The sequence below is a fragment of the Numida meleagris genome, chromosome 6 (assembly GCF_002078875.1).
Source record: "Numida meleagris isolate 19003 breed g44 Domestic line chromosome 6, NumMel1.0, whole genome shotgun sequence".
NCBI classification, from domain to species: Eukaryota; Metazoa; Chordata; class Aves; order Galliformes; family Numididae; genus Numida; species Numida meleagris.
Window position 1 is genome coordinate 19,060,994 of NC_034414.1, and position 26,428 is coordinate 19,087,421.

At 37.2% G+C, this 26,428-nt stretch overlaps 1 protein-coding gene across 2 annotated transcripts in view; it reads left to right on the plus strand.

The window, feature by feature from the left end:
• PDHX (pyruvate dehydrogenase complex component X) overlaps positions 1-26,428 on the plus strand; it is an 81,702-nt gene that overhangs the window by 39,910 nt on the left and 15,364 nt on the right. The window contains exons 1-7 of one of the 2 annotated variants that reach the window (XM_021402102.1): positions 19-190; positions 8,873-8,956; positions 13,192-13,292; positions 17,120-17,325; positions 18,232-18,330; positions 22,710-22,893; positions 23,986-24,133. In XM_021402102.1, the coding sequence (XP_021257777.1) occupies positions 52-190; positions 8,873-8,956; positions 13,192-13,292; positions 17,120-17,325; positions 18,232-18,330; positions 22,710-22,893; positions 23,986-24,133 (961 nt within the window). In that variant the 5' untranslated portion in view covers positions 19-51. Of the gene's footprint in view, positions 1-18; positions 191-8,872; positions 8,957-13,191; positions 13,293-17,119; positions 17,326-18,231; positions 18,331-22,709; positions 22,894-23,985; positions 24,134-26,428 lie in introns of those variants that run through there. The other variant, XM_021402103.1, reaches the window with a different exon arrangement.

The following is a 26,428-nucleotide window of genomic DNA, read 5'->3' on the forward strand; positions in this document are numbered from 1 at the left end:
GTTCAGGCAGCGCGAGGGGCAGCCCCGCGCCGGCAGCGGGGGAGAGGCAAGATGGCGGCCTCCTGGTGGAGGAGCGGCGGCGCCGGTGTGCTGAGGCTGCTGCGAGGTGGGCGGCCGGTGCTGGGCGCTGGGCTGTCCTTGCCCGCCCGGGGAGGCTGGAGGCTCCTGCACGGCACCCAGGAGCTGCTGGGTGAGTGCTGGGCTGCAGTTGGCCCGCTGCTGCTGTGCAGGGAGAGCGGCGACGGGGAGACTTGTTGGGCCGGAGCTGTGCGACTGTGGGCTGTGAGCGCCCGGTATGTGAGGTTGCAAGGCCCAGAAGGTGAACCGAGGAGGAACGGAGCATTTCTGTCCTACTGCAAATCGAACAAGAGGCCGTGGAAATCGGCCTGCCCGGCTGGGTGCTGCTGGCTTGGTTTCTGGAGGTCCAAAGTGCGAGTGCTTTTTGGTAACCATGCCCCTGTATTTGGCCCAAAGCTGCTTGTTCATCCAGTGCTAAATCTTTTAGTCTGTCTAGCCCCTGGGTTCCTCTCGTGACATTTTATTCTTTCTCTTCAGTTTTGTTACTACTTGTTCTTAAATGTTCATTTCTTCCACTCCCTGAAGTGTGAGGTTGAGTCTCTCAAGGAGTTCAGACATTTCGTGGAAGTTAAGGAGCCAAATTTAGAGTTTAGCACTGAAATGCTGTACTTAATTTCAAAGGTGGCTTCTTGGCTTCTCAGCCAGGTGAGAACTGCTGTGCTGAGCTTCTCTGTTCGTTTGGTGTCACATTCTAAAGAACACACACCTTTGGTTCTTCAATTTATGTTGAAAAAAGCCATGCGATGATATAACTGTAATCTTGCAGAAGTATTGAAGAAATAATCTGTAAGTTAGTATGAGAAATAAGGCCTAGTCTGTTACGCAACAGAATATAGCAAGACCGAAATATGTATTGCTGCTGTTGTTTTTTGGCTGAGCTTTCAGTGAAAGCTAAATCAGTGCACAGACACGTTAGGTAAAGGACAAAGTTATTCAGACAAGTTAGATGTCATTCACACAGATTAGCGTTGGAGCTATCAGCTGCATTACGGAGGACAGAGGAGATGAAGGGAAAGCAGAAAGATGCCTTCATTAACTTCCTGATATGTATTTAAAAAAAAAAATACATAGAACTATCTTCTTAGACTTCTTGTTTGTTTTCAGAGCCTGTAGTTAAGCAACCAGCTGAACAAATTATGAAATACTGACAAGGCTTAGAAAAATTTCATTTTGTAAGGTGTAGCAGTGCTATCTGTGTTGTAGATTGACTCCTTAAGGCTTTGGCATATCATCATACATTTGTGGGTTTTTTTCCAATGCTTTTCCATATAAAGAAATTATAGAAACATGATCTCAAGGAATCTGCATAGGGTTGTTCAAACTGTAAAGGGGGGTGAGGAGTTATTACAGTTCACTCTCCTAAAGGATATTTTATGTGAGATCTTTTGGGTCCCTTTCTAGACTTTGTGTCTGGTGTTGAGTTTTAAATCCTGTTTTTGTTAGAGGTCTGAAAAACATTTGTCAAGTCAAATATGACTTGAGGACATAATTGGACTTCAAAGTAATGGCAGAAAGTTGTGTGCATAACATAAGAACGAATGCCTAGTATAGGATGAGACATGGTAGTTTTCTAGGTTAAAATCCTGCAGTAAGAAGTTGAGGCTTTATGGTGGATTGCAAACAGAATGTGAGTGAATCATCATGCTGCAAAAGTTATGCTGGATTGATGAGCAAGAAGTGTCATTTGGAGGGCATGTGGTAATTCTTCTGCCACTTACTTTGCACTGATAGCATCTCAGCCAAGATTTTGCTATAGTTTTGAATGCTGCACATCAGGCAGGGTATAGGCTGATGGGAGAGTATTGAGAGAGGAGTGAGAGTTGTTTAAAGGTGTAAGAAATTGTCAAACAATTAAATCAAAATTTATTGGCTATTGTAGCAGAAATGCCAAGTCATGGCCTGAACCAGTGGTTTTCCACCTGATGGGAAGGCAGGGCCAACCCAGGGGAGCTCAGGTGCATGCAATGCACCCAAGTGGCTGCACCTGGTGGAGCCAGGATCTGCCCCTTCCCAGACCTCATTTAAGGGTTGGCAGTGAAGGTGAGGGCATCTTGCTGGAGATCCCTGCATACCTGAGGCCTTCCAAAGGTAAGCAGGTCTTTTCCTTTGTGTCTGCAGGTGCTGCATTTGGGCCAAAGACTTTGCCACCCTGCTATTACTGTGGTACTTCCCATCCTATTATAGCATTACAGCTGTGTAGCAGAAGGTATAACCAGAACACAAATATCTTGTATGAGATAAGGAATGAAATACAAATGGATATATTATGGGGGAAAAATAAATGATCAAGTTACTAATCTAAGTGTTATTGACTGCATAATCTATCATTAACCTTAATTCTGATATACCTGATATCTTTCAGATCTTGACTTTTGCCTGCTGTGGGCAGATTAGCAATTCTGTAATACACAGAGAGAAATTTTATTTTTGGCTCTCTTACTAGAGACATTACTTCCATTTGTGACTGATATCTGTGCACCAAAGGGAGAAAGCATGGAGGTGCCTGATATCTTTTGCAAATTCTGAATTGATGAAACCAGTATTTTTTTTTAAAAAAGGTCTTTTGAGGATTGGCTATGAAGGTTGTGTTCATTTGCAGTGGAAACAAGAATATGGCTGTCTGTTTATTTTTAGTTAGTACCACTTTATGTTCTGTTGGGAGCATGACTCTACCCAAAGTGTCTGTTGGAAACAGAATTACTGAGTCTGCTTGGTGTCATGATTCAAATCTGATGGTTTATTCAGGACTTATGAAATATCACACCAGTGGCACACATTAAAGCGTTTGTCCTCAGTTCATCACAGGTTTTGTTTGTTTTGTTTTGAGAAAGCTGTAGTGTTTCCATAACAAAGGAGGTCAGATAAGAGGCTGTGAGACAGTGTTACGTTGTATGTGTTTAAACACAAGGTACTCGGTTTGTAGTTACTAGACTATTGTACAAGTCTACAGTCTTCTCTTCAGTTTATTTGGTACACGATGTAAATATGCATTGAATCTGTTCGAGGTGGAAGGAGGAGGCAGAAATGTCATCCTTAGAGTCGACGTTTTTCTTAGTGATACATTTTAAGAATTGTATTCTGGCTACGTAGAGGATTGCCTTTGAAATAGGAGCTACTGTGTATGTGGAAAAAAATAGTTGTGTTTTAAGCCTCTTTTAACTTAGGTAATTGGTTTATGACAACACAAAGTTGATGGCAGTAAAATTATTGGATAGCAACTGGAGCTGGGAGGTTTCGTGTGTTCTAAATTCTATCAAGTGAGTGAGTCTCACTTGTCTTTATTAGCTTGTGTGAATTGACAGAACTTTTTACTCCCTCATAATGAAAGAGAACAGTATTTGCTTTCCAGAATGCTTATAAGGACTGTACTGTACAGAGCAGTTAACCCATATAAATGCTGTGATTCCTTTTTAGTAGCACTTTTATTTAAAAAGGGGAAAAAAAAATGTTGAAGGGACTTCTCCTTTGTAAGACTGCTGTTTTTAAAGAACCACACTTCAGCCTGTTAGGATGTCTGATCACTAACTGACAGGTGACTAAAATAGCTTTGAAGGGTAACCATTCTTCTAGCTACTGTTCTTGTGTATCTGTGGAAGAGCGAGCCTCCCTTAATTGCAGCACTTCTGAACCTATGCAACCTATGCAAACATAGATATCTCTATGTGCATGAGCCTCAAGCGGATGCACAAGGAATGGATTTTTTAGTGAAGCTGAAGGGTGAGAAAGGAGTGGAGAAAATGGAGTTGAAGTGCACCTCCTTTTTCCTTTCCTTTGTTTAAGTACTTCATCCATAGTTAGCAATTCCTTCAATTTAGATCAAGCCCTGTCCTGCTTTCTGCAGCATGTTTGGGATGTCAATGTTGTATATATTGCTGTGTGATGAGTCAGGTCCAGGAGCTATCGTGAATGACATTGTATTTCTTGTGATCAGATTAACTCCCAGCAAAACCCATTCTCTAATCTGGATAACTGAGCAGCATCATAAATATTCATGCTGCTGGTAGTATGAGTAAGTGGGGCAGAAGGCTGAACAGCTTTTTTCCCCATGTCTCATGGATTGATATTAAGTTGAAGTTAACATACAACAAGAGGCAGTCATAAAAGCTAATAAGTTTTTGTTAAATTGCCACGATTTGAAATGTAATGGATTCACTGCCTTGCAAAACTGTTTTGAGGGTTCGACTAGATGATCTCAGAGGTCTTTTCCAGCCTCAGTAGTTCTATGTTTCTATATCTGTGGTACATTATAGGTGAAAGAAGCATGTGCTTTCACATTAAAGGCACTTTAACTTCATAGTTGTGAAATTTCTTTAAGACACCAGAGTAATGATAATGAATGTGCTCTGTAGGAAGCTTTTTCAATGGACTTGTTGACTGTATCTGCTATCCAGACAACTGAAGGCAACTAGAATGTCTTTTTAACTTGATAGGCCAGCAGAAGCAACTGATCTTAAGTTTTGCTGGTGATATGAGTTTAAATAAATAAAATGGAGGGAAAGAAGGGAAACAGTTTGCTCTTGGATAAACCACGGCCAACATTTTTGTCTGCAGTGGCAATGTGACTAGATGAGGACTCTGATAGTCCTGTTAACCTTCTTATGGTTTGCAGAAACAAGTGAAAGATTAATGTGTAGTGTGTTACAGTGAGAAATCACTGCAACTTTTATAAACTGCTTGTTTACCTCTTCCCTGTTAAAAAAATATTTATACTAGTGTATGTAAAGTTGTCTGGTGTATAGATAAAATCTTTTCAGTTCTCTGCATTTTTAGATTTTGTACATATTTTCCTGAACCTTGGTGCAGGTAATCAGAAGTTTGTAATGTTTTTCTGAGAAGTTAATTGCTTTATGTTGTATACCTTGGCAGCTATTTAAATCAACAAGAAAACTCATGTTTTCCTTCTAAATTATAACCTACGATGTGTCTGTTAAATTCTTGTTTGTTTGAATGCATTGGAGGATCAGAATTTTTCCATATGAAAACTGTTTTCTAATTTAAGTGGTATGTCAAACTTTCAGGTGAACGGTCTGAAAGAGAACATCTGTGCCATCAGCAGTCTTTTAGCAATGCATTTTAAGTCTGGAGGGACAAGCTGCAGAATTTTACAGCCAGATGGTTATTTTCAGAATGAAATGATTACGTAATTCCTTATAAATGTAGTATTCTATGTTTTGAAGTACATTGTCAGCTACCTCCCAAGAAGTAATTACCTTTGTCACCTGTGACTTGCAGGGCTTTGCTGTCTTAAAAGAAGGTGGAGCATAGCATTAGATTTCACGAACTTACATTTAGAAACTATAAGAAGAAAACTTAATTGCAGAATTGCAATGGTAGAATGTATTTATTTGTTTCTGTTAATTAAAAGCAGTCATATACTTTCTACAGTCAGTTTGAGTGCTGCTCCTCAATTGCAGTTACCATTGTTACAGTGAGGCACAATAATATAGAAAATGACAGTTTCCAATTTTCACAATTAATGCATGCCTTGATTTTTGGATTCTTCTATTTTGCCTCCTGTTTTATTTTCCTAATGTATCACATGTGCTTGCTGCTAAATCTTGTCTTCTAGCTTGATCAGAGGACCAGAAGAGGCTTTATGGTTTGTGGTAGCTGCTTGTTACGTGAAATGGAAAATGTTAAAGTATCCCAAATTTGTTACTCAGTTTTGTGTTTGTGCTGTGGGATGAAGCATGTTCTGGGGAATAGGTCAGGTAACTGTTTACTAAACTGGAGCATGTGAGCCACCATGTTTTTAAAGTACTTTTAAAATCTCATTAGAAATATGGAATGCTTTCTTTTTTCTTTTTCATTCGAGGATGCCTACCAGTTCTAGGATTATCTGGAGTTTTGTGGGATATGGCTTCAAAATTATTTTTGATTTTATTTGGTTGTCTAAGTTGACATGTAAAGTTAGACAAATGAAACAGCATTTATTTACATTGTATAATTTTTCAAGTAATGTATTTTCTACTAGCCATTATCCATAAATATTTCAGTGAATGTACATAGCATAAAGAAAATTGTGAACTCATGCTTTAACTATTGCAGTATTTGAAAAAACTAGCCAAAACATGAAGAAAGGCATTCAGAGAATAGCATACATTCTTAATGTCATTAATTTTTGTGTATTGATCCAAGATGAGAGATTGCAAAAAGAAACTTTAGAAAATATGTATATATATCCTTGGAGATAATTCAGTTGAAGATTACAATTGTTACCCAGAACATTGTCTGGGTACATTTCTAAGCATTATTGTAATGAATAAAACTAAACTGAGACGCATTTAGGTATAATGGAAAGACTGGATTGATTTCTAGGGCTGACTTGTAAAAGGAAAACTAACTTGGGAATAGAAGGCTGAAATAAATATGCATATTTCTTCATTTAGTCTTCTGGAAACACAAATCACGTATATATACCCTGGGCTCATTTCTACAGCTCAAGTGTTACGGTCAGCATGACCCTTATTGTGGTGATGTCCTGGGGACTTTAGGGAATAAATAGCTCACCTTCTGCTCTTGATGCATTTTAAAATGGCCAGGTCATTAATGGATGCTGAGGTTGTGAGATGATGGTATTTCAAACTTGCATTAAAAATGCTTTGTGTCCAGAAATAATAGAAAAACCGTGTTTCTTTAACTCTACCTAGCCTCTGAAATATTTACAGTTCATGCTTTTTACAAGTATACTAATTAGTTCTTTCATAGTCCTGTTGCAATGAGACAGATGGGCAAATTTGTTAGACATGTTAGCATTAATTAAAGAAGAAAGGTGGATAATTTTAATTCCCATAAAACATTGCGTATTAATTGAAGTTTCCCTTCTATCTTTGTCTTCTCTGAGATCTTAACCGGGGTGACTCTTAAGACATAGAAACTGGGATGAGAAGCATTTTTGCTCTGGCTTTTTGCCTTAAGACCCTCTGAGTTTATTTCATTGCTCTTATTATTCTCGATAATGGGAAAAGAAATTGGGATATTTGCTAAGTTTTTAAAGCTGTACTGCTTAATCTAAGCAAGATGTGAGAGAGGTGTATTGCTGCTTCCTATTTATGATAAACCTTAATGCCGCTGACTGGGTACGAAGAGAAGGGGATATGGAACAGAATCGATTCTTGCCTTTAGATAGTGTTCATCCCATGTGTCTGTTTTTATGCTTTAACTGAATACAGATTCAGATAAAATTCAAAAATGAGCCTTAAATTGAAAACTACACAAAATAGTGCTTAAGGAGCTGTATTTGTTTGGTCTTGTAACTATCCTTAAACGTTCAGAACAATAATATCTGTATATTACAAGCTGTATGTCAGAATTCTCTGGTGCCCTGGATCAAATGATGGGAGAGGCAGGACGCCGCGTGGCCAAGGAATGTGCTGTCTCATGGGGCTCTGCACTCTGAAGAATCCCACTTATGTGACATACAGCTGGGCACTGTGCCATGCCACTTCTCTCTGTGTATGGGTGTGCTGAGCCAATCCAGCTGACCGCACATTGCAGTGAGCTGCTGGCAAGCTATATCTAGGAGGTGATGGTGTCATGGCAAGAAAAGGCTGTGAATTTACCTGGTCCACAGGTAAATCACATTGCTGTAATGAGAAATCTTTCAGGCTTTTTAACAGATGCATAAGATCCAATTGGTGAAATTTGACGTTAGGCAATTTCAGCCTGTAAAATAGATAGGGTTTCTCAGCAAAAAGGGTAGATAAACACTGGAACGGTTTATCGATGGAGGTGGTGGATCATCATTGTCTGGAGTACTAAGATTAGGAGCTTTATTAGTTTAAAAAGAATGCATTGATCTGTCATCTGGAAAAAAAGTTCTACAACCTGCATTCAAGTAGAGGAATATGTAGTAGATGCTGAATTCCGATTTCTTTAATTTTTGAGCTTTGAGACAATGAGGTTATGTCCTTTGTCTTGGCACGCTTTTAATGTGGCAGTTCCACATTAAGGCAGTGGCCCTAATTATAAGTATGTAGCCTTTGTTTAGGAGTCAGAAATTATCTCCTAGTTGGCTAGATATATTCCTTACATTTCCATCACTCTCTCCTCACTCTTCTATCCATGACTAGAAGTCTGAGGATAGATGAGTACTCTGAGACTGACCAGAAGATATTGATAGGTGCTGTACTCATGCATTCATGATTTTGCTGCGTAACTTGGAAGAAAAACTGGTAAATGCCACCGAGGAATTTCTGGATGCAGTATCCATCAGGGTTCCTCAGCAGGGAACTATGCAATATCTCTCCTCTAATATTCTGTGACGTAGAGGATTGGCTTCTCTTAAGGACTGAGATACGTGTGTGCACGTTGTTTTTCTCTTGGGCTTGCTGATTTCTGACAAGTCTTAGTTTTAGACACCATGTTCTGCTCACTTGTCTTCAAGACTTGTTTCATTTGCCCACGTGTCCTGGAGTGAATGGGAGGCTGGAGCACTGTATTTTAGCCTAGTTTTTGCTCAGAGGAGCTCTGACAGTAGCAGAATGAAGAATATGCAGGGCTACATTGGAAACAATAAAAATGAAAATAGTTTGTACTTTTACCTCTGATACTCATGAGGCAGGAGATACTTCGTATGGTTTCATTCTCATGTTGGCTCTTCTCAATGTAGCAGATTCTGTAGTTTAGTTTGTTTTCTTTGGTGTTCTTCTGAGTGCATTTATATGCTTGTATATAAGCTTTAGGAAAAAAAAGCATTGTCTTGATGATGACATTTTGTTCAGGTTCATGCACTTATAGTTTCATTTGTACTTGAAAGCTGTCAAGTCTAGATTACAATGTTCTTATTTTACAGGTACACCTGCAATTAAAGTTTTCATGCCTGCACTTTCTCCTACAATGGAAGAAGGAAACATTGTGAAATGGTTAAAGAAGGAAGGTGAGACACCATTTTCTATGTCCTGAGTTGCTATTCTTAGCTATGTGTTCTGTAAGAACAAGATCTTTTTTCAGGTTGTATCTTAGTATTTTGAAGCAAGATGTTTGGTATGTTGATACTTCATTTTTTTTGAACAACACAATACTTTACAATTGTAGGCTTTAAATATTTTTTTCTTTAGTTGTGTTCCAGAAGATTGCTTTGACCACATTTTGAATGTTTTCTATTAGATTATTCCAGGGTGCTATGAGTATTTGTTTGTGGTTTGTTTGTTTTTAATTCCTGGTGTTGTGATTAACAGTAACTTTAGAAGTCTGGGCCTTTTAGTTTGGGGAGGGGTCTCTGTTTCATTATTCTGGTGGGTGATAAAATACCTTAAAAGATGCAGTACTTCTATGGTTGTTCTTTAGGATGTTCTTTTTAAATATCAGACAAAGTTTGTCGATCTAAATCTGCATGTTGATCTACCTGGATAGATGAGTTCTTCCTTCTGCTTACCTTCAAAGTATTGGTGAGGCGTTCATCATGGAATTACTTGTATCTGTTTGGGATATTTTGGATGAGGGAAGATGGTAACTCTGTAGCTCAGAGGTCCTCTTGTAAGGGATGTGAACTCTTCTAGTAAGAGTTTCTGCTGAACAAACTAGGAAGAATATGACAGTTTGTCCATGGGGGAAAAAAAATGAATTGCTTTCCTCAGATTGGCCTTAAAATTCAACGGCCATACAGTGATTTTTTTCCACAGTCTTCCTACTACATGCCAACCCCAACACTAGAGGAAGAAAAAGTATTTTTATTAATTTAAAATGAAATCTTGATTGATGGTTTGACTTTGAGATGAGCAATGACAATCCTAAAATAGCTTTACTTGCTATTTAGAAACAAGACCAAAACTAAGTGTAGGATATTGTCCTGTTAAAATCTAATTATTGGCACTGATGTGCCACTGAATTATTTTTTCCCCTGGCAGTCTGGAAGAGGAGCATAATGATGAAATTAAAAACAAAGTCAAGGAAAAAACACAATAATTTAATGTGTATAATCCCTCTGTCTGCAAGAATGCTCGTAGCTGTGTGATCCTCCAGTAAGTTGACCATCCATGCGTAGCAGCATTGAGTATAAATGTTTGATAACGTCATACCCCTCCAAAAATATGTAAAAGCAGTTGACAGAAGGAAGATTGCATATGAAGTGTATTTCCCGGTATAGCCAGTAGGGGCCGGTAGAATACTAGCAAAATTATTTTTTTGCTCTTTGTTAAAGCATCAAATGTTTTTATTTTATGGTTTCATAGAATGGGCAGGTGATTTCAATAGGGCAGAAGGAAAAATACTGAACTTAACTGACAGCCTTACTATTTTCTTCTCATTGTTCATGCAGTTTCATATAAAGTCCGGTGGGTAATGAAGTCCTTCAATTCAAAACTGTGTATCTAAAAACTTTTATTTATTATGTATGAATTTAATAGTGATGAAGGATGATAGATTAATAGCTCTGGAGACGAAAACCCTCTTATTGTGGGCAGGAAACTGCCAGTGCTGTTGCCTTTTCTGTTTCCCCGTGCAGTGTAACTTGGTCGTCTTCTGAGAAACCACCTCCAGGGAGACTCCTATGCTCAGTTAACTTTGATTTAATTTGCAAAGAGTACTTCAAAGAATGCAGTTTGTATCTTGTGATATGGATACTTTTCTGCTAGTAACTGAATGGAGAATTCAGGCTATTGAATGTCAATTGGAAGGGATTTCCTGGAGGGAAACTCAGTTCCAGTAGAAATACTAATAATTCAGTCTAGCTATAAGAAATGATTCATTTAACTTTGCTTCTTCTAAAGGTGAAAATAAAAAGATTTTCAAGTGTATTGTATATAGTCTCAGAGCTAGCTACCATTAAGGCAACTCCTGTTGCAGAAACTGCTTTCTCATTCAAAAACATAAAAACAATGATGTTTTGCAAAGCTGTTCATCCCAATCAGCTCTGCTGAGGAAGCTGATCTGTAACTGACATCCAAGTGGGCCCTATTTTGGAGCTATCACATTTTGCACTTGCTACTGGAAATAATTATGATCCCTTCTATTACAGTGAGTCACTGAAACCCCTGAGATTTTGAAGTGTACTATGAAGTATTTTTGATTTACAATTGCATTTAATCAGTTGCCTTCCAAATCTGCGACTGCTTCTTGGCTGCAGCACTTACTGGGAATGGGGGAAAGAAAACAACCGAAACATGTGGAAAAGTGGTTTACCCATTTCCTTAAAGACTTTTCCTCTTGCCTTTTATATGGGAACTGCTGAGTCACGGCCTGAACCACTGACTGAGCACCTGGAGGAAAGACCCAGTCAGCCCTGGGAGCACAAGTGAAGGCAATTCACCTGTGCAACCAGAAGGGGGTGGGGCCTGGCTCCACCCCTCTTAGGCCTCATTTAAGGGCTGACTGCCCCTGAGGAAGGATCTCTTCCTGGAGGTCCCTCCTTGGTGGGAGCCTTTTCCTGCGAGCCCAAAATCTTCCGGTCTGGGTGAGCGCTGTATTTTCCTTCCACCTTTTGGAATGCTATTTCCATCGCGTTAGTCCTTCTGATCGCTACACCTTTCCTGTGTAAGAAAGTCCTTAGCTTTCCATGAGCAGCCATGTGTACCTGAGTTAGGAATTATATTCTAAGGGACAAACGTGTGATATTTGTTTTGGCTAGCTTGTGCTGTTAGGGTTAGTGCTAAACAATCTGCAGTAGTGAGATATCTTCTTGATGGTGCAGAACGTGTTCAGACTGATGGCAGGTTGCAAGAAGAGAGTGAGCAAGCAGGGTATTAGGCTCCTTTCTTATCTCAGATAGATATGTTGTGAAATTTGCTCAACAATTTGATTTCTTAACATCTGTGAACTAGTTACCTAATGGTCTGATATATAGGGCCCTTGGCTTAATCCCATTGGATTATTAATTCACTGATATAAAGCCTGGAAGCTTGGCTGCCTGTTGTAGACTGTTTATGCTCTAGTTATTGCAAAGTGCAGTGCGGCAATTAGATTATTAAATTAAATAAACAGGTGCTACTTTGTGACCTCCCCTGCCAAGTTCCATAATAGATTAGAATTAATAAACAATGTAATTAATTGAGGTTTGAATGTCTCTGTTGCATGTTACTGCAGAAATCACAAAGATAATATAATACTTTATTTTTATTCTAATTCAGACAGGCGTACCTAAATGTAGATGTTTATAATGTAATTTAGTAAACTTGAAAATATAGGTTACAACCTGCACCAGAATTTTTCTGATGCTTAGCATCAAAGTGGCAGCAGAAATTAAATGCTTAGATAATACAGGTGCAGCATTTCTGCTACTGAGGAAATATTAGAATAATATTTTATGTTAAAAGAAATGTAATCTTATGTTAGACTTCTATGTATTGTCCCTATTTTTCCATACTCTGTAAGGAAAAGTGCCATATTTTGCTGGATACAAAAGCAGTCTATTACCTTAAACTTCTTCAGTGTAGTTTTCTTTTTAAGGTAGGCCACATGGTCAGTATTGATCTGCCAAAAGAATTCAGACCATAATAACTTCTATTGTGTGTAAGCAGATGCAGGTATTCTTGAAAAGCAGAGGAGTATACTTCAAAATTTTACTACATTACAGAAAAGTAAGAAGAATAAGCAGTTTTTAACATTTGTGTGTATTTGTATTTCACCGAGTGTATTTCTAAAAGTTCTTTTTTTGGCTGTAGAAGAGATTGAGAAAGCAAGCTTGCACATGCGCTTTCCAAAGAGATTGAAGCTGTTCAGACTTGTTTGAAAAGCTTTGATAGTGTAGATACAAGCTATGGAACTATGATACTCATTTACAGGCACTGCTGCCTATGACCACTGTCTTAAAAACTTAAAATATCTTACTTTGATGACTAGCAATAAATAGAGAAGACTGAGGATTGCATTTGTGGCAGTGCTACTTATCAATGGTTTTGTACAGACAATTTTAATTGTGTGTGTACTTCATCTTGGAGTACCTACTATAAACATTGCTGTTAATGTTCTGCTGTTGTTATTTCTGTCTCTGAATCTTAGTGTTTGTATATGAAAATGAACAATAAAATATAAGTCATGACAGGGAATCTACTAGCTGTAGAATATATTTAAGAATGTAAAAGGGCTGTATTGTATGCTGAAGTGTCTCTCTTCAGTGGCTAAAGAGATGAAAGGAAGTTTAGATCATGCATTCTTAAGTTCTATTATATTTTGCAGGTGAAATGGTGAATGTTGGAGATGCACTGTGTGAAATTGAAACAGACAAAGCGGTGGTTACCATGGAATCGAGCGACGATGGCATATTGGCAAAAATACTGGTAGGGATTCTGTCTATCTGAGTAGGATGCTATGATTTCTCTCAATACACATTTGTATTCCTAGTGAGGAAAAAAAAACATTGTTTTGTAGCATCTGCTTAAAGGGGTATTGGTTCATAAGCTGCATAACCAGTTTAGTATTTTCTGAAGAGTTTTTCAAATCCTGCTAGTAACTGGAATGGGAAATAACGTCTCAAAGGCATAACAGTGTTAGTACAAGAATCAAATACGGTTTCATGTGAAAAAGATTTTGTCTTTGAAAGTCTTTGAAAGGTATGGTGTAGTTAATGGGAAATGTCTATTGCATCTGAGTTATCAATCTAGCTGAAGTTTACTCATATTCTTAAACAAGGCAGAAGTGTTATGTTGTCTCCTGCCAGCTATAATTCAACATCATGTAGATAGAGTTCATTGTGGAAAACTGAGTAAATAAAAGGAAACTAATGCTGTTTTTTCACATTTAAAGATGAATTGTTTAAGTTAATTCAAGCTTCTCTAACATTTTGCTTTTCTTGACTGTATGCTGCAAGTATCTGTAGTTTAAGAAGCAGCAGAGTAAGAATAAAAAAGCTGCATCTGTATATACTCCTTTTTTCTCTGAATCTGTCTTTTAATGATCACATCTTTTTCATGGTAAAATACCATAAAAAGTTTCATGATTGGATGAAAATTTTAGAGGAGTAATTTCAGAAAAGTGCTTATTCTTTCAGCAGAATTAGTTCTTAAATTATTTTATGTAAAAAGTCAGTGTTACTTACATTTGGACTGAAAATGGAGGATGAATAATTGTTTCAAAGCATTGCATGTAATATCCATTACTATTTTCTCATTTGTGACCTATGGGAGAATTGCTGTGAACTGAAACTACTTTGTATAGAACTTGCACTGTAAAGTGAACCAGCGTAAGTTTCATCCACCTTGCTTGCCGCTGTGCTGCAGTGGCACCAGGTCAGAGCAAAATCTCTTCCAACTGTTTTGCCTTGTCATGGCAAAACCTGTGCTTTATTTGTCAGCAGAGTTAGGTTTCTTTAGAACTTCTTGATTGTGGACATACGCGGAGTGATAGAAGTATTCCAAAGAGGCTTTTTTTTTTCAGTCTTACTACATCGTAGGCTCCAAGGTTCATTGAGACTCAGTAGTGGAGTTTTCTGGTGTTATGAATTTTGAAAATGTAGAGGACATGATTTAAAAAGTCTGGGAGGTAAAAAGTTAAGCAACATAATAACATTTTTTGTCTTTCCCATTTCTGAGCTGCAAAGGCTGTATGGATTTGTTTTTATGCTTTTAAATAATTTTAAACACATGCTGCTTAAAAAAAAAAACCCTGCAGTTATCTGTGCTGGAAACTTGTATTGGAAAATATGGAATGCTGGAGTTCTCACATAATTGTTTATCTTGAAGAGTAGTGAATATGTGAAAAAGTGCAATAGGCTTGATATGAAGAGCGCTGATGGCTTTGACTGCTTGTGTAGCACTGGCTTATAAACAAAGCCTAACTAGAAGTGTATGCTACTGAATGGTCAGCCATCCCTGTTGAATTTCTGCATGTTATCGTGGCATCCTTAAAGTAATCTGGTATCAAAATTGCAATAAAGATTTATACACCTCTAGCATATCCTAATGCTTATTGGCCTAATCAAGTACTATATGTGGACTGCTTTTCAAAATAGAGGTGCTCTCTATTTTACATACACACCTTTGTGAAGAAATGAAGACATACAAGAAAAAAACTGATTAGTTGTTATTAACTGTCTTATATTAATATGAGAAGTACTTTGTACTTGTGGGTCATCTGTTTTGTGCTGTCATTGCTATGAATCTCATATACAGCATAAAATGTCTGAGTATTATGCTGACAAACATAGTTTTTTAATTGCCTTATTCAGTGCTAAATATGATAGCGCTGCAAAATTATTAGGGTGTATAATTTCTGTATTTTCTATGTTTAGCATTGTTTTCTTTTGCTTTTCCCAGTTTTTGTGCTTCAATGACTCAGGTAGGCTGTGTTTGCGGTCGCTTCAAACTGCTGTTTTATTTGGTTATGAGTGGTGGTAATACTGCCAATATGCACACTTACACAAATCTACTTAGCAGACCTTCCTGTGATAGGATCTTTCAGCCTTAGTCCAAGCAGATCATGATTTTTTTGTTTGGCATTGCTATCACGGAGTACTTCAGACTAATCTCAAAAAAAGTGATCAAATCCTGATGCATAATTTCTTCTCTCAAGTAAAGCTTTTCATAATACTAATGGAGAAAAGTGCATCAAGAGGTCAGACCAGGAAATATTGATCTGAGTCTTAGGGTTGGTTTTGTGGTTTTTTATGTAATAATTACTCTTAAAGCATTATTTATCTAGTGTTTATAGAAGGAAATAAAGTGGACTGGCAAAGTTGTAAATGTGGAATGTTTTATGAGAATATAGACAAGATTGGTTTTGCTTTTCCTTCTTAGATCTAGTGTTGGTCTTTCTGGGTAGAGGAGCAGGTAATCTTGTGAAATCTAATGCATTCTGTTAGTGGTGTTAATGTGTCTGAGCAACAATGTCCTAGTATTTGTGTCTGCCTGGTACAGTCATTACAGTTTTAAAGCATTCTGTTTTATTAGTGTTGAAGTTTATAGAAAACTTGATTTTTTTATCTACTATAAAGAATATGATGCCCTATCAGGTACATCATTGTTTTGTTTCTATTTTAGTTTAGACTTTTCAAATGTTTGATAGTAATTTGCATTTTCTTACAAAGTTACCAGTAGTGCAGGTGCATACCAGGCCTGTTTGAGGGAAATGTTTGTGCAGTATGGCTTTCTGGTGGAGAATGAGCGTGTCTTTCCTTTGTTTGGAAATTGACTAAGTTTGTGCTGGTACGCTCTAGGTTAGATGGAACTACCTTTTTGTCCCAGTGGCCTTTGTATCTGGCACTGATGCCCTGGAAATGTTAATCCTTTTGAGGACCTGGAGAGCTGTAATTCTGCAACTGTTCCAATGACCAGAGGAGTATCCTACTGTGCAGCCGTCCATTAGGTTATCAAGTTAATGTAGTAGCCGTGGTTTTATTTGCAAAAGCATTGAAGAGCTGTTTTGGCTGTGGCACAGATACATCTTTAAACTTGAAAAGGAACATCTAGAACTGATCGGACTTATCCAGTCTAATTATGTCCTACTCTTCCTGCGTGATTTCTGTTCAGGTGTTTTCTGAAATAGTGATTTACATACCATATTAGTGCTAGCATTTCCTTTGTGGACTGACTTGTTATTCAGTACCACTTATATTAAAATAAATACATTTTAGTGGTGGATGTTAGCACTAAGTAAATGTTTTCTTCTTCAAAAAGAAGGAAAGAGATACTACTGTTCTGTAGGGTTTAGAGACTTGGGCTTCTGTTTTTTCAGCTTCTGCATTTACAAGTTTTTTTGTTTTTAAAAGTACCACTACCAGAGACATTGTAGTTATCTCAAGGTACTTAGCTTTATATATCTACCAAAATTTTCAGTCTCTCTTCCCAGTGATCCCCAATCATTTCCAGTAGCTAATGTGGCTTTTTTCTTTAAGATTCTCTGTAGTCTGTAACTTCTGCACTTTGACTTCTGAAAGATAACTTTAGATGTATGGAATTTTGGTGCATTAGTTAATATTTCTCTTCTACCTTATAATAGCTGCTGTAGTTAATTAGTCATGAGTCTTTTTTATTAATAGTAAGAATAAAACAGGGTATATTTTCCTGAAGGAGCGTCATTAATATGTCTGAAATTTTCACAATTACCCTTTTTAGTCATGAGTCTAGACAATGCAATATTTAACTTAATGTTCTCATCGCCTTAAATTTAGGTAGAAGAAGGAAGCAAAAATGTACGCTTGGGTTCCCTAATTGGTCTGCTGGTAGAAGAAGGACAGGACTGGAAGCAGGTTGAAATACCAGCTGATGCTAATGATCCATCTTCTCTGGCACCACCAGCAGCTGCTGTTACCTCAACTCCTGCAGGTCCTTCAGTTTCAGCCCCTCCTAAAGTGGAACATCAACCTGGGAAGTTGCAGTGAGTTTTTGTCCATTATGAAATTAAACTTTTATTTAGATGAGTAGAGCTCAACCATGAAGAATGCTTAGTCCTTTCTTACCTGATATTGAGCTGTTATTTAAGTGTACATCATTGTATGTGATGTAATAAAACTTGCTTGCCTGGAATATTTCTCTGCTTGCAAGCCCCAAAAATAAATTCAACCAACATAGCTTTACTAGAACACCTTCTATGCATGTCCTTTTATTCTGGTACATATTGCTTTATGATGAATTCTAAGCTTAGATGAGAAAGAAGTTTTCATCACATATGATGTTCATTAATGATTACGCATCAGATAGTCAGTTTACATTTAACTTGCTTTCTGTTTCCTTTTTCTTTTTGAGAAAGATAAAACAACAACAAAAAAGACCCATTCCAAACATTCTTAGTTTTTATACTTTTTGGTATTAGAATTGTTTTCATTTTCATAACAAAGGAGTAGGAAAAACTCAAGACCATGAGCTTATGTACTCTGAGGAAATGATAGAGATGAGCACAACTCTTCTGTCTGAGTTCCTGAAACTCATTTTTTGTTGTTTTAAACTTGAATGTCTTTGGTTCTTGAATGTATTTGGTTCTGCATTTACCTTCCTTTTCCAGTATATTGTGCAACTGCTGAAGGAGGAGAAATTGGAGATGAGTTTTCTGGTCTTTATTTTGGTTCTTTTAAGTCATTGTTATGTTTTTAAATTCAATCTTACGTTAAAGCTTGGTGAGGGGACACATTCTGATTTATTAGGACCACAGCCTTTGCGCAGAACTGATTTCTTCCCCAGCTATTGCTTCTGAAATATAGTATATGTTGTGTAGTTTCTCTTGATAAACAGTAAATAAGTAAATCTTACTATTAAGTAGATTATTTTTTTCTCCCCGCTTCTTCAGGTTTCGCTTAAGTCCTGCAGCTCGCAACATTGTGGAGACACATGGGCTAGATCCAAGCAGTATTCTACCTTCTGGGCCTCGAGGAATCTTCACTAAAGAGTATGTAGCTGTCTAGTTAAATTTGAAAAAAACGATAGGGAGAATAGATGGAGATGCTTCAAAAAACCTTAAACTTCAAAAAAAGTTTTTCTTCTTTTTTTGCTTTTTATCCCACTGGGGCTATGTGATTCTTTTATCCCATTTCCTACAGCTCAGCCTAACAAGTGGCTGTCAACACCTAGGCAGCAGTGTTAGCTACTGTTGTGGATGTGAAGAATTTTGCAACTCAGAGCTACAGCCAGAGTCAAAACAACTTTGGACTGTGTTCTTCAATTCCTTGGATAAATTCAAATTTTTGCTTCCTTCATTGAAGTTCAGCCATGAAGTCTGTCAGAATTTAGTTTCTCTTTTGTTAAACTGAGGAGAGCAATTAAATGTGATGGTATGGAATACAGAATTCTGTTTTTTCCCTTTTTTATTTAATGCCTGTCTTCACTTTAAAGAGTGTTTGTTGTGATCAAGCTCCTAGTAGTTTAATCTTCTTTTGAATATTCTGTGCTGATGATTGACATTCAACCCTTAGAGTCAGGAGCTCATATATAAAAACCTACTATGGTAGATTCATAATTTCTAACTTAGAAATAGTATATTTTCTTTGCGTTAGTGTGTGAGGTACTATAGATAAGAGCTTTTAGCAGAAGTGCTTTTTTTCAAGTGAAATTGCTGCTTTCAACAGATGCTTTCCTTCACTTTCACAGACCTGGAAAGCTGCTGTAATACTGTTTCCAGACAAAGACAACTAGGTTAGTGTAACTCTGAAGTTAATTCAGAAAAAGGGGTAGTGGAAGTTTCCCTGCTTCTTCAAAACTTTTTCCTATTATCTTTGGCTGATTTGAATTAAAATAGGGTTTGGAATGGATAGAATATTGAGTGTAACAACGACAAATTATCAAAGAAGTTGTTTTCTTAGTCATGGTATTCTATGGTGCATTAGTAGTCTATGGCAGGTGAAAACCCTCTAGGAGTTTGAACCATATAATCAACATTCCTTAGTTGTCATGGAGATGTAGCAAAGACATTTCTGTAGCTATGAAAACCACTTACAAACAAAATCTTATTTTTTCAATACATTGCTCTTCTGTTTAAAAAAAAACAAGACTGAAAACATTTTTTTAAATGTGGATTGATTTTTTTTACTAGTTTTTAACTTACTTTGAAATGGTGTTTATCTCTCAGGTGCCTGCAGGCTCTGCTGTTACTCTTTGAAATAAAATGCTTGCAGGTTTTTGTAGAGAGCTGCTACAGATATTCAAGGAAATACTTCTGATAAGTTGAGATCCTTGACAAAGTACATGCTATACTTTATAGCTGAGTGACTCAGTCTTCTTCCCAAGTAGAGTGGTGATTGATTCTTTAAGGGAGAGTTGCATGTTCACTTTTCACTTTTAAACATTGAAGTTTTCTTATTGAACAGAGCTCATCAGATTACCAGAAACAAAGCAAGGTAGTGAGTTCTGTAGGCAAGCAAAATTCTTTTCCACCAGTTATCTATCTTTAGATTCAATGCACTGTAAAATCTACTTTTATCAGCAGTAGCTTGTTTCACATGATAGCTTTCCCTGTCATAATTTCCTCCCTTAGTAGACTGATGCTTTTTTAAACAATATCTTGTGTTCTCTTCAGAAATACACTAGAAAATCCATGTGTTAACAGAAGTTGTGTTAATTCTGTTAAAGATTACACTGTGGTTTTGGTCATCAGTTCAGACACTGTATAGGAGAGCTATGTTAAAATTGCTGTTTGTCTTAGACTGCATCTACAGTTTCTCATTGTGTTTACTGGTTATGTAGAGGTTAGTAAATGCAATGACTGGAAGGTGGGCATGTTAGTTACCAACAATAACTGTGTTTTGAGGCCATGTTCCTCCCATTGGTACCTTCCTATGTGCTCTTGCTAAGTGTGACTGGGGATTTCAGAGCTGCTCAGGTTATCCTCTTGCAAATTAGACGTAGGGCATTTATGTAGTACTGGTTTTGCAAAGAGTCATTTTATGTGTATGTATTGAGTTGAGATGTATGGTGAGATTGAGATCTGGCCTGCATACAGCTTGTCAGCTGTCAGTTTGGATGAGTGAGTACCTTCTATAATGTTGATGGCGCAGTAGAAGCTTCTGATGTGTAATGTTTCCCTCTTTCAAGATGTCTTCTATGAATATGCCTATGTTGTGCATCTCATGTTGCCAACATTTGGATCTTCAATGATGATTTGGTGTGTTTATATCCTCTAGCTTGTTGATTTCACGCAACTTATTATGAGCACAGAATACACGGTTTACTTTAGCCATTCATTGAATTTTGGCGGACGTGATGAAGTCGAAAGTGCTAGTCTGCATGTTTCTGGTTGAACTGAAGAGGTGCCAGAACTTGAATACTACTACTAATAACAGTTTTGTACAACATTCTGAACAAATGTTCGCTGAGATCTGGTTGCTTTTCTGGATAGTGGACTACTGTCTACTATGTTTATTACCTCTCCCTCTCATCTTTCTCCTTTATTGTCCTGTATTGATAGGGATTTCATAGAATAGTTAGGAAGGGATAGTGGCATTTTTTTCTTTGCAGTTCTAATAAACAGATTTCTGCACAACGTCAAAGAGAGATTTCAATTTGATATGCTACTCCAACTCTTATATTGGGGCTCTCAATCCTTGCATTCATGACAGTCTTAAAACATTGCTGTGCCTATTTTCTGTAATCAGTTGAGCAATGTGTATTTTTTTGTTAATAAATAGTATATCAGACTCACTCATGTGTTTCAAAAGTTCTCAAGAGTAAATTTTAGTCTAAAAATAAGCTCAATTTTCACAATAAAGACTTCAGTTAATGCACTAGTGGCCACCAAAATCATTTTGACTTGATTATGATAGGTAGGACCATCTGTTTTTTATGCCATTTGCATAATACATGGAAGTAATTTTAAAGCATTTATTTCACTTTTTATATATTTAAAGTTATTGAAGCTTTATTCTGTGTAATATGGGAATGATATCATGAGCAGATGGTCTCTGTTATGATTGCCAAGTTAAAACCTTTGAATAACTTTTGGTAGCTTCTAGTATGTTAAGAAGGAAAGTTACATTACATCATGTAGTTTCTTTTTTTGTGTGTGTGAACTTGTAATGATAGAAGATTTTCATTCAGTGAAATTTAATTTCTTCTCCCTTCATGTAGTAATTATGTTAAATCCTAAAAAACTTGTTTTAAAAATAAGTTTAGCTAGTGTGTAAATTGGAGAAAACAAGGAACAACTTTTACGTTGAATTTACATCCTGACCTCAGACTTTTTTTAATATTGTTAGCCCCAACAGATGCTTCAACTAAAAGAATAAATTGAAGCAAATAACCAATGAGTAAACCAATACTATACAGAAAACAGAGCTTTTCAGTTCTTAATTCTTGACTCTGGAGTGATATACTGTTAGGGGAAAAAAATACAGGTCCATTAATATTGTTCTGAGGTTCTAAGATTTTTCTCCCTTTACAAAAAATTAATACCGTGTGAACTATTAGCTCTTACTCAAGAGTAGTTTCTCACTTGAGCAGTAATTAAGGAAATTAGGAAACATTTTTATTTGGTAGCTATAGCTTAAGTTTAGAAGCCATACCAAGGTTGTCAGTAGTCTGATTTTTTTTGATGTGCTTTAATTTTCTCTGCCAGTTTAATAAACCTTTGTGTACATAAACATTTGTGAACATGCTGTGATGATGGTAGCTTCATAAAGTGATAGAGAATCATGTAGGGTATATGATACAAGATTGTGTTATTGGATCTGGAGCATGACCGATACAGCTTTTTTGCCAAGTCACTAGTGTAGACAGATTTTACTAGCGTCGCTTATTTCAATTGCAGTTAACAGTAGTGGTGCAGATGAAGTGCGAACTTGCATGCTATCTTTATCCCTGTTTATACGTTCTTATGTCAGAAAGTATAGATGAATGATTAATAAATGTATTGCTGCTTTTACAGTGAGTGCTATTTATTATGTAGCATTAGAAAACTTTTGCAAGTTATGAATTTATGTTTCGTTGAAGTGGTCACCAAAATAACAAATGAAACTACAGGTTTTTCTGAGACTTCCTAGCATAAGTGAGTGTACTCTGCCTTATTTACAATAAATGTTATTGCAATTCACAAATTGCTTTGTATTCCGACAGTTAGTGATCATGAATATTGTGCTTCTCTGACATAAATGGCTTCTGTTACTGCATATTCAAAGCCCTTTAATTAGCAGGAGTGCTGAACTTTTGTTTTGACAACAGAAATGTAAATGCACAAAGGAAGGTTGCTAATCAATTAGAATTAGTGATGGAATAGTAATGCTTTGGGGATTTTTGAAATTGTTTCCTCTTTGTTAGTATTTCACTGTGTTTAATCATCAGGGATGCTCTTAAACTTCTGCAAGGGAAGCAGAAGGGTAAACCCAGTGAACTGAAACCTGTGGTCTCTCCAGCTACTCCTCAGCCTACTGCAGTGCCTTCTGCTTTGCCGGCAACAGCTGTGGCTTCTGCTTATCCAAGGCCGATAGTTCCACCAATTTCCACTCCAGGACAACCTGCTGCACCGGTAACGTTTCTTTTAAGTCCTCAACACTGTAAGAGGTAAATATTGCCACTGTTGCTTAGGGAGCAATGTGAAATTTCCAGAACTGGAGAAAGAGAAGCCTTTCTTTCTGTCTTCACTGACATTTCAGTGAATTTCATCAAAAAAAGACTTTCTTTTATGAAGAAAGTGAGAAAATGTTTGCATTGAAATATTACTGAATTTATTTAGAGGGAAAGAGAAGAGTTTTCACCACAAGTCTTCCTTCTTACTATCTGAAGTGACTGCTCTGGGAACTGAAAAAGCAGTAGCTTGCTGAGGAAAATATTGTCTTATTTAATTATTCTGAGCAATATGTAAGATTTGGCAGGTGGAGATGAATGTTTATATATCCTGGCTGAGAATTCAAGCCTGAATTCTTGGACATATGTGTCCTGCCACTTACCTACCCTTGTAAAGAGTTGACTCCCCTCCTGTTTGTAGGCTCCCTTTAGGTACTGGAAAGCTGCAATGAGGTCACCCTGCGGCCTTCTCTTCTCCAGGCTGAACAAGCCCACCTGCCTCAGCCTGTCTCCCTAGGGGAGGTGCTCCAGCCCTCTGATCATCTTTGTGGCCCTCGGCTGGACCCTCTCTGACAGCTCCCTGTCTTTCTTGTACTGGGGGCCCCAGACCTGGATGGAGTACTCCAGATGGGGTCTCACGAGGGGCAGTCACCTCCTTCTCCCTGCTGGCCACCCCTCTTCTGATGGAGCCCAGGATACCATTTGCTTTCTGAGCTGCGAGAGCATGCTGCTGGCTCATGTTAAGTTTTTCATCCGCTGTGACCCACAGGTCCTTCTCAGTAGGGCTACTCAAGGATTGCTTCTCCCGGTCTGTATATATGCCTGGCAGACTTCTTCAAAAATGAGTAGGATTAATTCTATACTGTTGATCCAAATTCAGTGGAATACACTAGAACACTCTCACTGATCTTAACTGTGTTACTTTCAGTAGTTGGAATGTATATCTGATCTCTGGGTAATGCTCAAAGTGCATCGAGGCTGGAATTTTGTTGCAGCAAGGGGGAATGTGTATTTGCTTTCCTTATATTAGTGCGTAGCGCATGATTTCTTTCAGGGCACGTTCACAGAAATACCAGCTAGCAACATCCGAAGAGTTATTGCGAAGAGATTAACAGAGTCTAAAACTACTATACCTCATGCATATGCTGCTGCTGACTGTGCCATTGATGCTATTTTGAAATTAAGAAGTGAATTGGCCAAAGGTTAGTGATTAAACTGATTTACTATAGCACATGGTATTAATGCGTACTTCTTCTTGTTCACATCATTTTGTGTCCAGAAAGTGTAGATTTTGTATGCACAATGTGATACATTCAAATAATCTTTTTTGGTATACTGCATATCAGACTCAAGCTGTAATCTTATGTAATTATTGGAATGGGATAACTTGTCAAGATACAGGAAAACAGAGCTGTTACTTTGCCAGGTAACACAACACTTTGTAGACAGCTGTAGAGGACTATGTGTTGTCCAGTATCTTTTTGTTTCATTCCATCAAGGTGCAGCAATATTTAGCTTCTTTCCAGTTAAAACTCAAATTATCCATGCGAGATAATAGGAGAAGCTTCAAATTAAAATACACATGCGCTGTTTTTCCAGGTACATTGTTATAAAGCTTTGGGTTTTGCTGGCTTGTTCACTGAATTTACTGAAAAAAAGAATTGTAGTTGAGAATGGCATTATCCATGGCAAGGAAAGTTCTAAACCCATACAGGCCAAAGTATGGTGAATTCCCCTTGAAGACAGAATAATGGTATTAATGTGAGTAAGACATGGTAAATACCTTTCACTGAAACTTGCATGTGTGCTTAAAACTGTTAAGCTGATAGGTGAACAACAAAAATCTTTCACACACAAAACTGGATAATTTTGAAATGCACATTAGATTACATATACTGAGGTTTATTGCTTTTAAAGTAGAAATCCCAGTTTTCATAATGTCCACACTTTTATTTATATTAAAATATTTCTACTTAAGACAAAGCAACAAAGCTTTCCCTTTTTGTCTCAACTTATATTCACTGAAATGACTTCAAAAATATTCTCAGTGTTTAAGGTAATGTTATTTTTTTCTTGGACTTCTGCTTAGTTGGCAAAAACAAACATCAAAATCCTGAATGTAAATCTTTTTCTTCTTTGTGTTTATAAACTTCTTAATCTAAATAAAAATACTGTGATGGAATAATCAAGGTCAGAGAGGAGATTGTTGAGCAGTTGTGCTGTCAGACTATGTAGCTGTTTGTTTTTTTAGCAAGTTCATATCTCTGACACCAATCAGGTAAACTGGAGGGGAAAAAATTAATAAATTCACTGTGCTTTTTCAGTCATATCTTCTCATATCTCCTAACCTATTTGCAGAGATCTAGTTCATAAATTTCAGATGCATTTTTCCTCACAGATGAGCTGAATTGAACAGTTGAAAATGTGCGTTGCATATTTATGCCTCTGTAGTACCTTCATTCCCTCTGACAAAATGAGTTATCTTAAGCTGTCTCAATCCACTCGTTTGTTTTGCCTTCAGAGCTATGAGATAGTCCTATGAGCTCAATAAAGTGATGCCACAAACATAGGAAGCAGTTGCAGAGCTGAAGGAATATGGAGCTGGAGCAGGAAGTCGTGCCTGCTTGTCTTCCATTTCATTTTTGTTTATGGAACGCCAACTAATTCTAATCCATTGAGGAATGAAGTTTAGCTGTAGCTCTCCAGGAGGAGTAGCATTCTCAATAGATCTATGTAGATTGCTCCAAAAGTAATGCCTCTTTAAAAATATTTTACAACATAAACCATTAGCTATGCCTTGCTGTTGCTATCTGTTGCATGACAACAAAATGCAGCTGAATATTGTCAAGAAGGTTCAGTCTCTACTGCCATACCTCCAACATCTGCCTCTGACGTAGTGGGCCAACATAATAAAATGGGAATTATTACTTTCAGAGCAGCCCTTGTATTTGTTTTTAAGGTAAATGTGATATGAAATTAGTCAAAATGACCATGAGGTATGATTGACTTCACTGCTTGTAAATGATTCTATGTTTCTATGGTGCTATGTTTCTATAAAATGTGGAATATTCTTCACATGTGTTGTTTTAAATACTGGAAATTGGTTGATATCAGTCAATCTGTTTTGTCAGTTGCAGCCAAACTGATTAGCTGTAGCTTTTAAAATTAATTTTTAGAGGAGGAAATCCCTGTTCAAATCAAACTGGGAAAATATTGATGACTTTTCTTTTGGCAGCTTCAGTTTATAATGCTGTGAAAGAACTGCTTAATTCTTACAGAACTTGAATTCTCAGTACCTACAATGTTTGGAAACTGTTCCAGGCACTCAGATGATATTTCTGCTGCTTTGTAAATTTAATTTTCTCATTCATTCCATTTTATGAAATTTAATTTTCAACACTGCAGTAGTTCAGGCTATGTGAGCAAGTACTTAATTCTGTTTGACAAAGTAGACGTGTCCACATATGCTTCATAGCCTAATGCAAAACCTGATACTT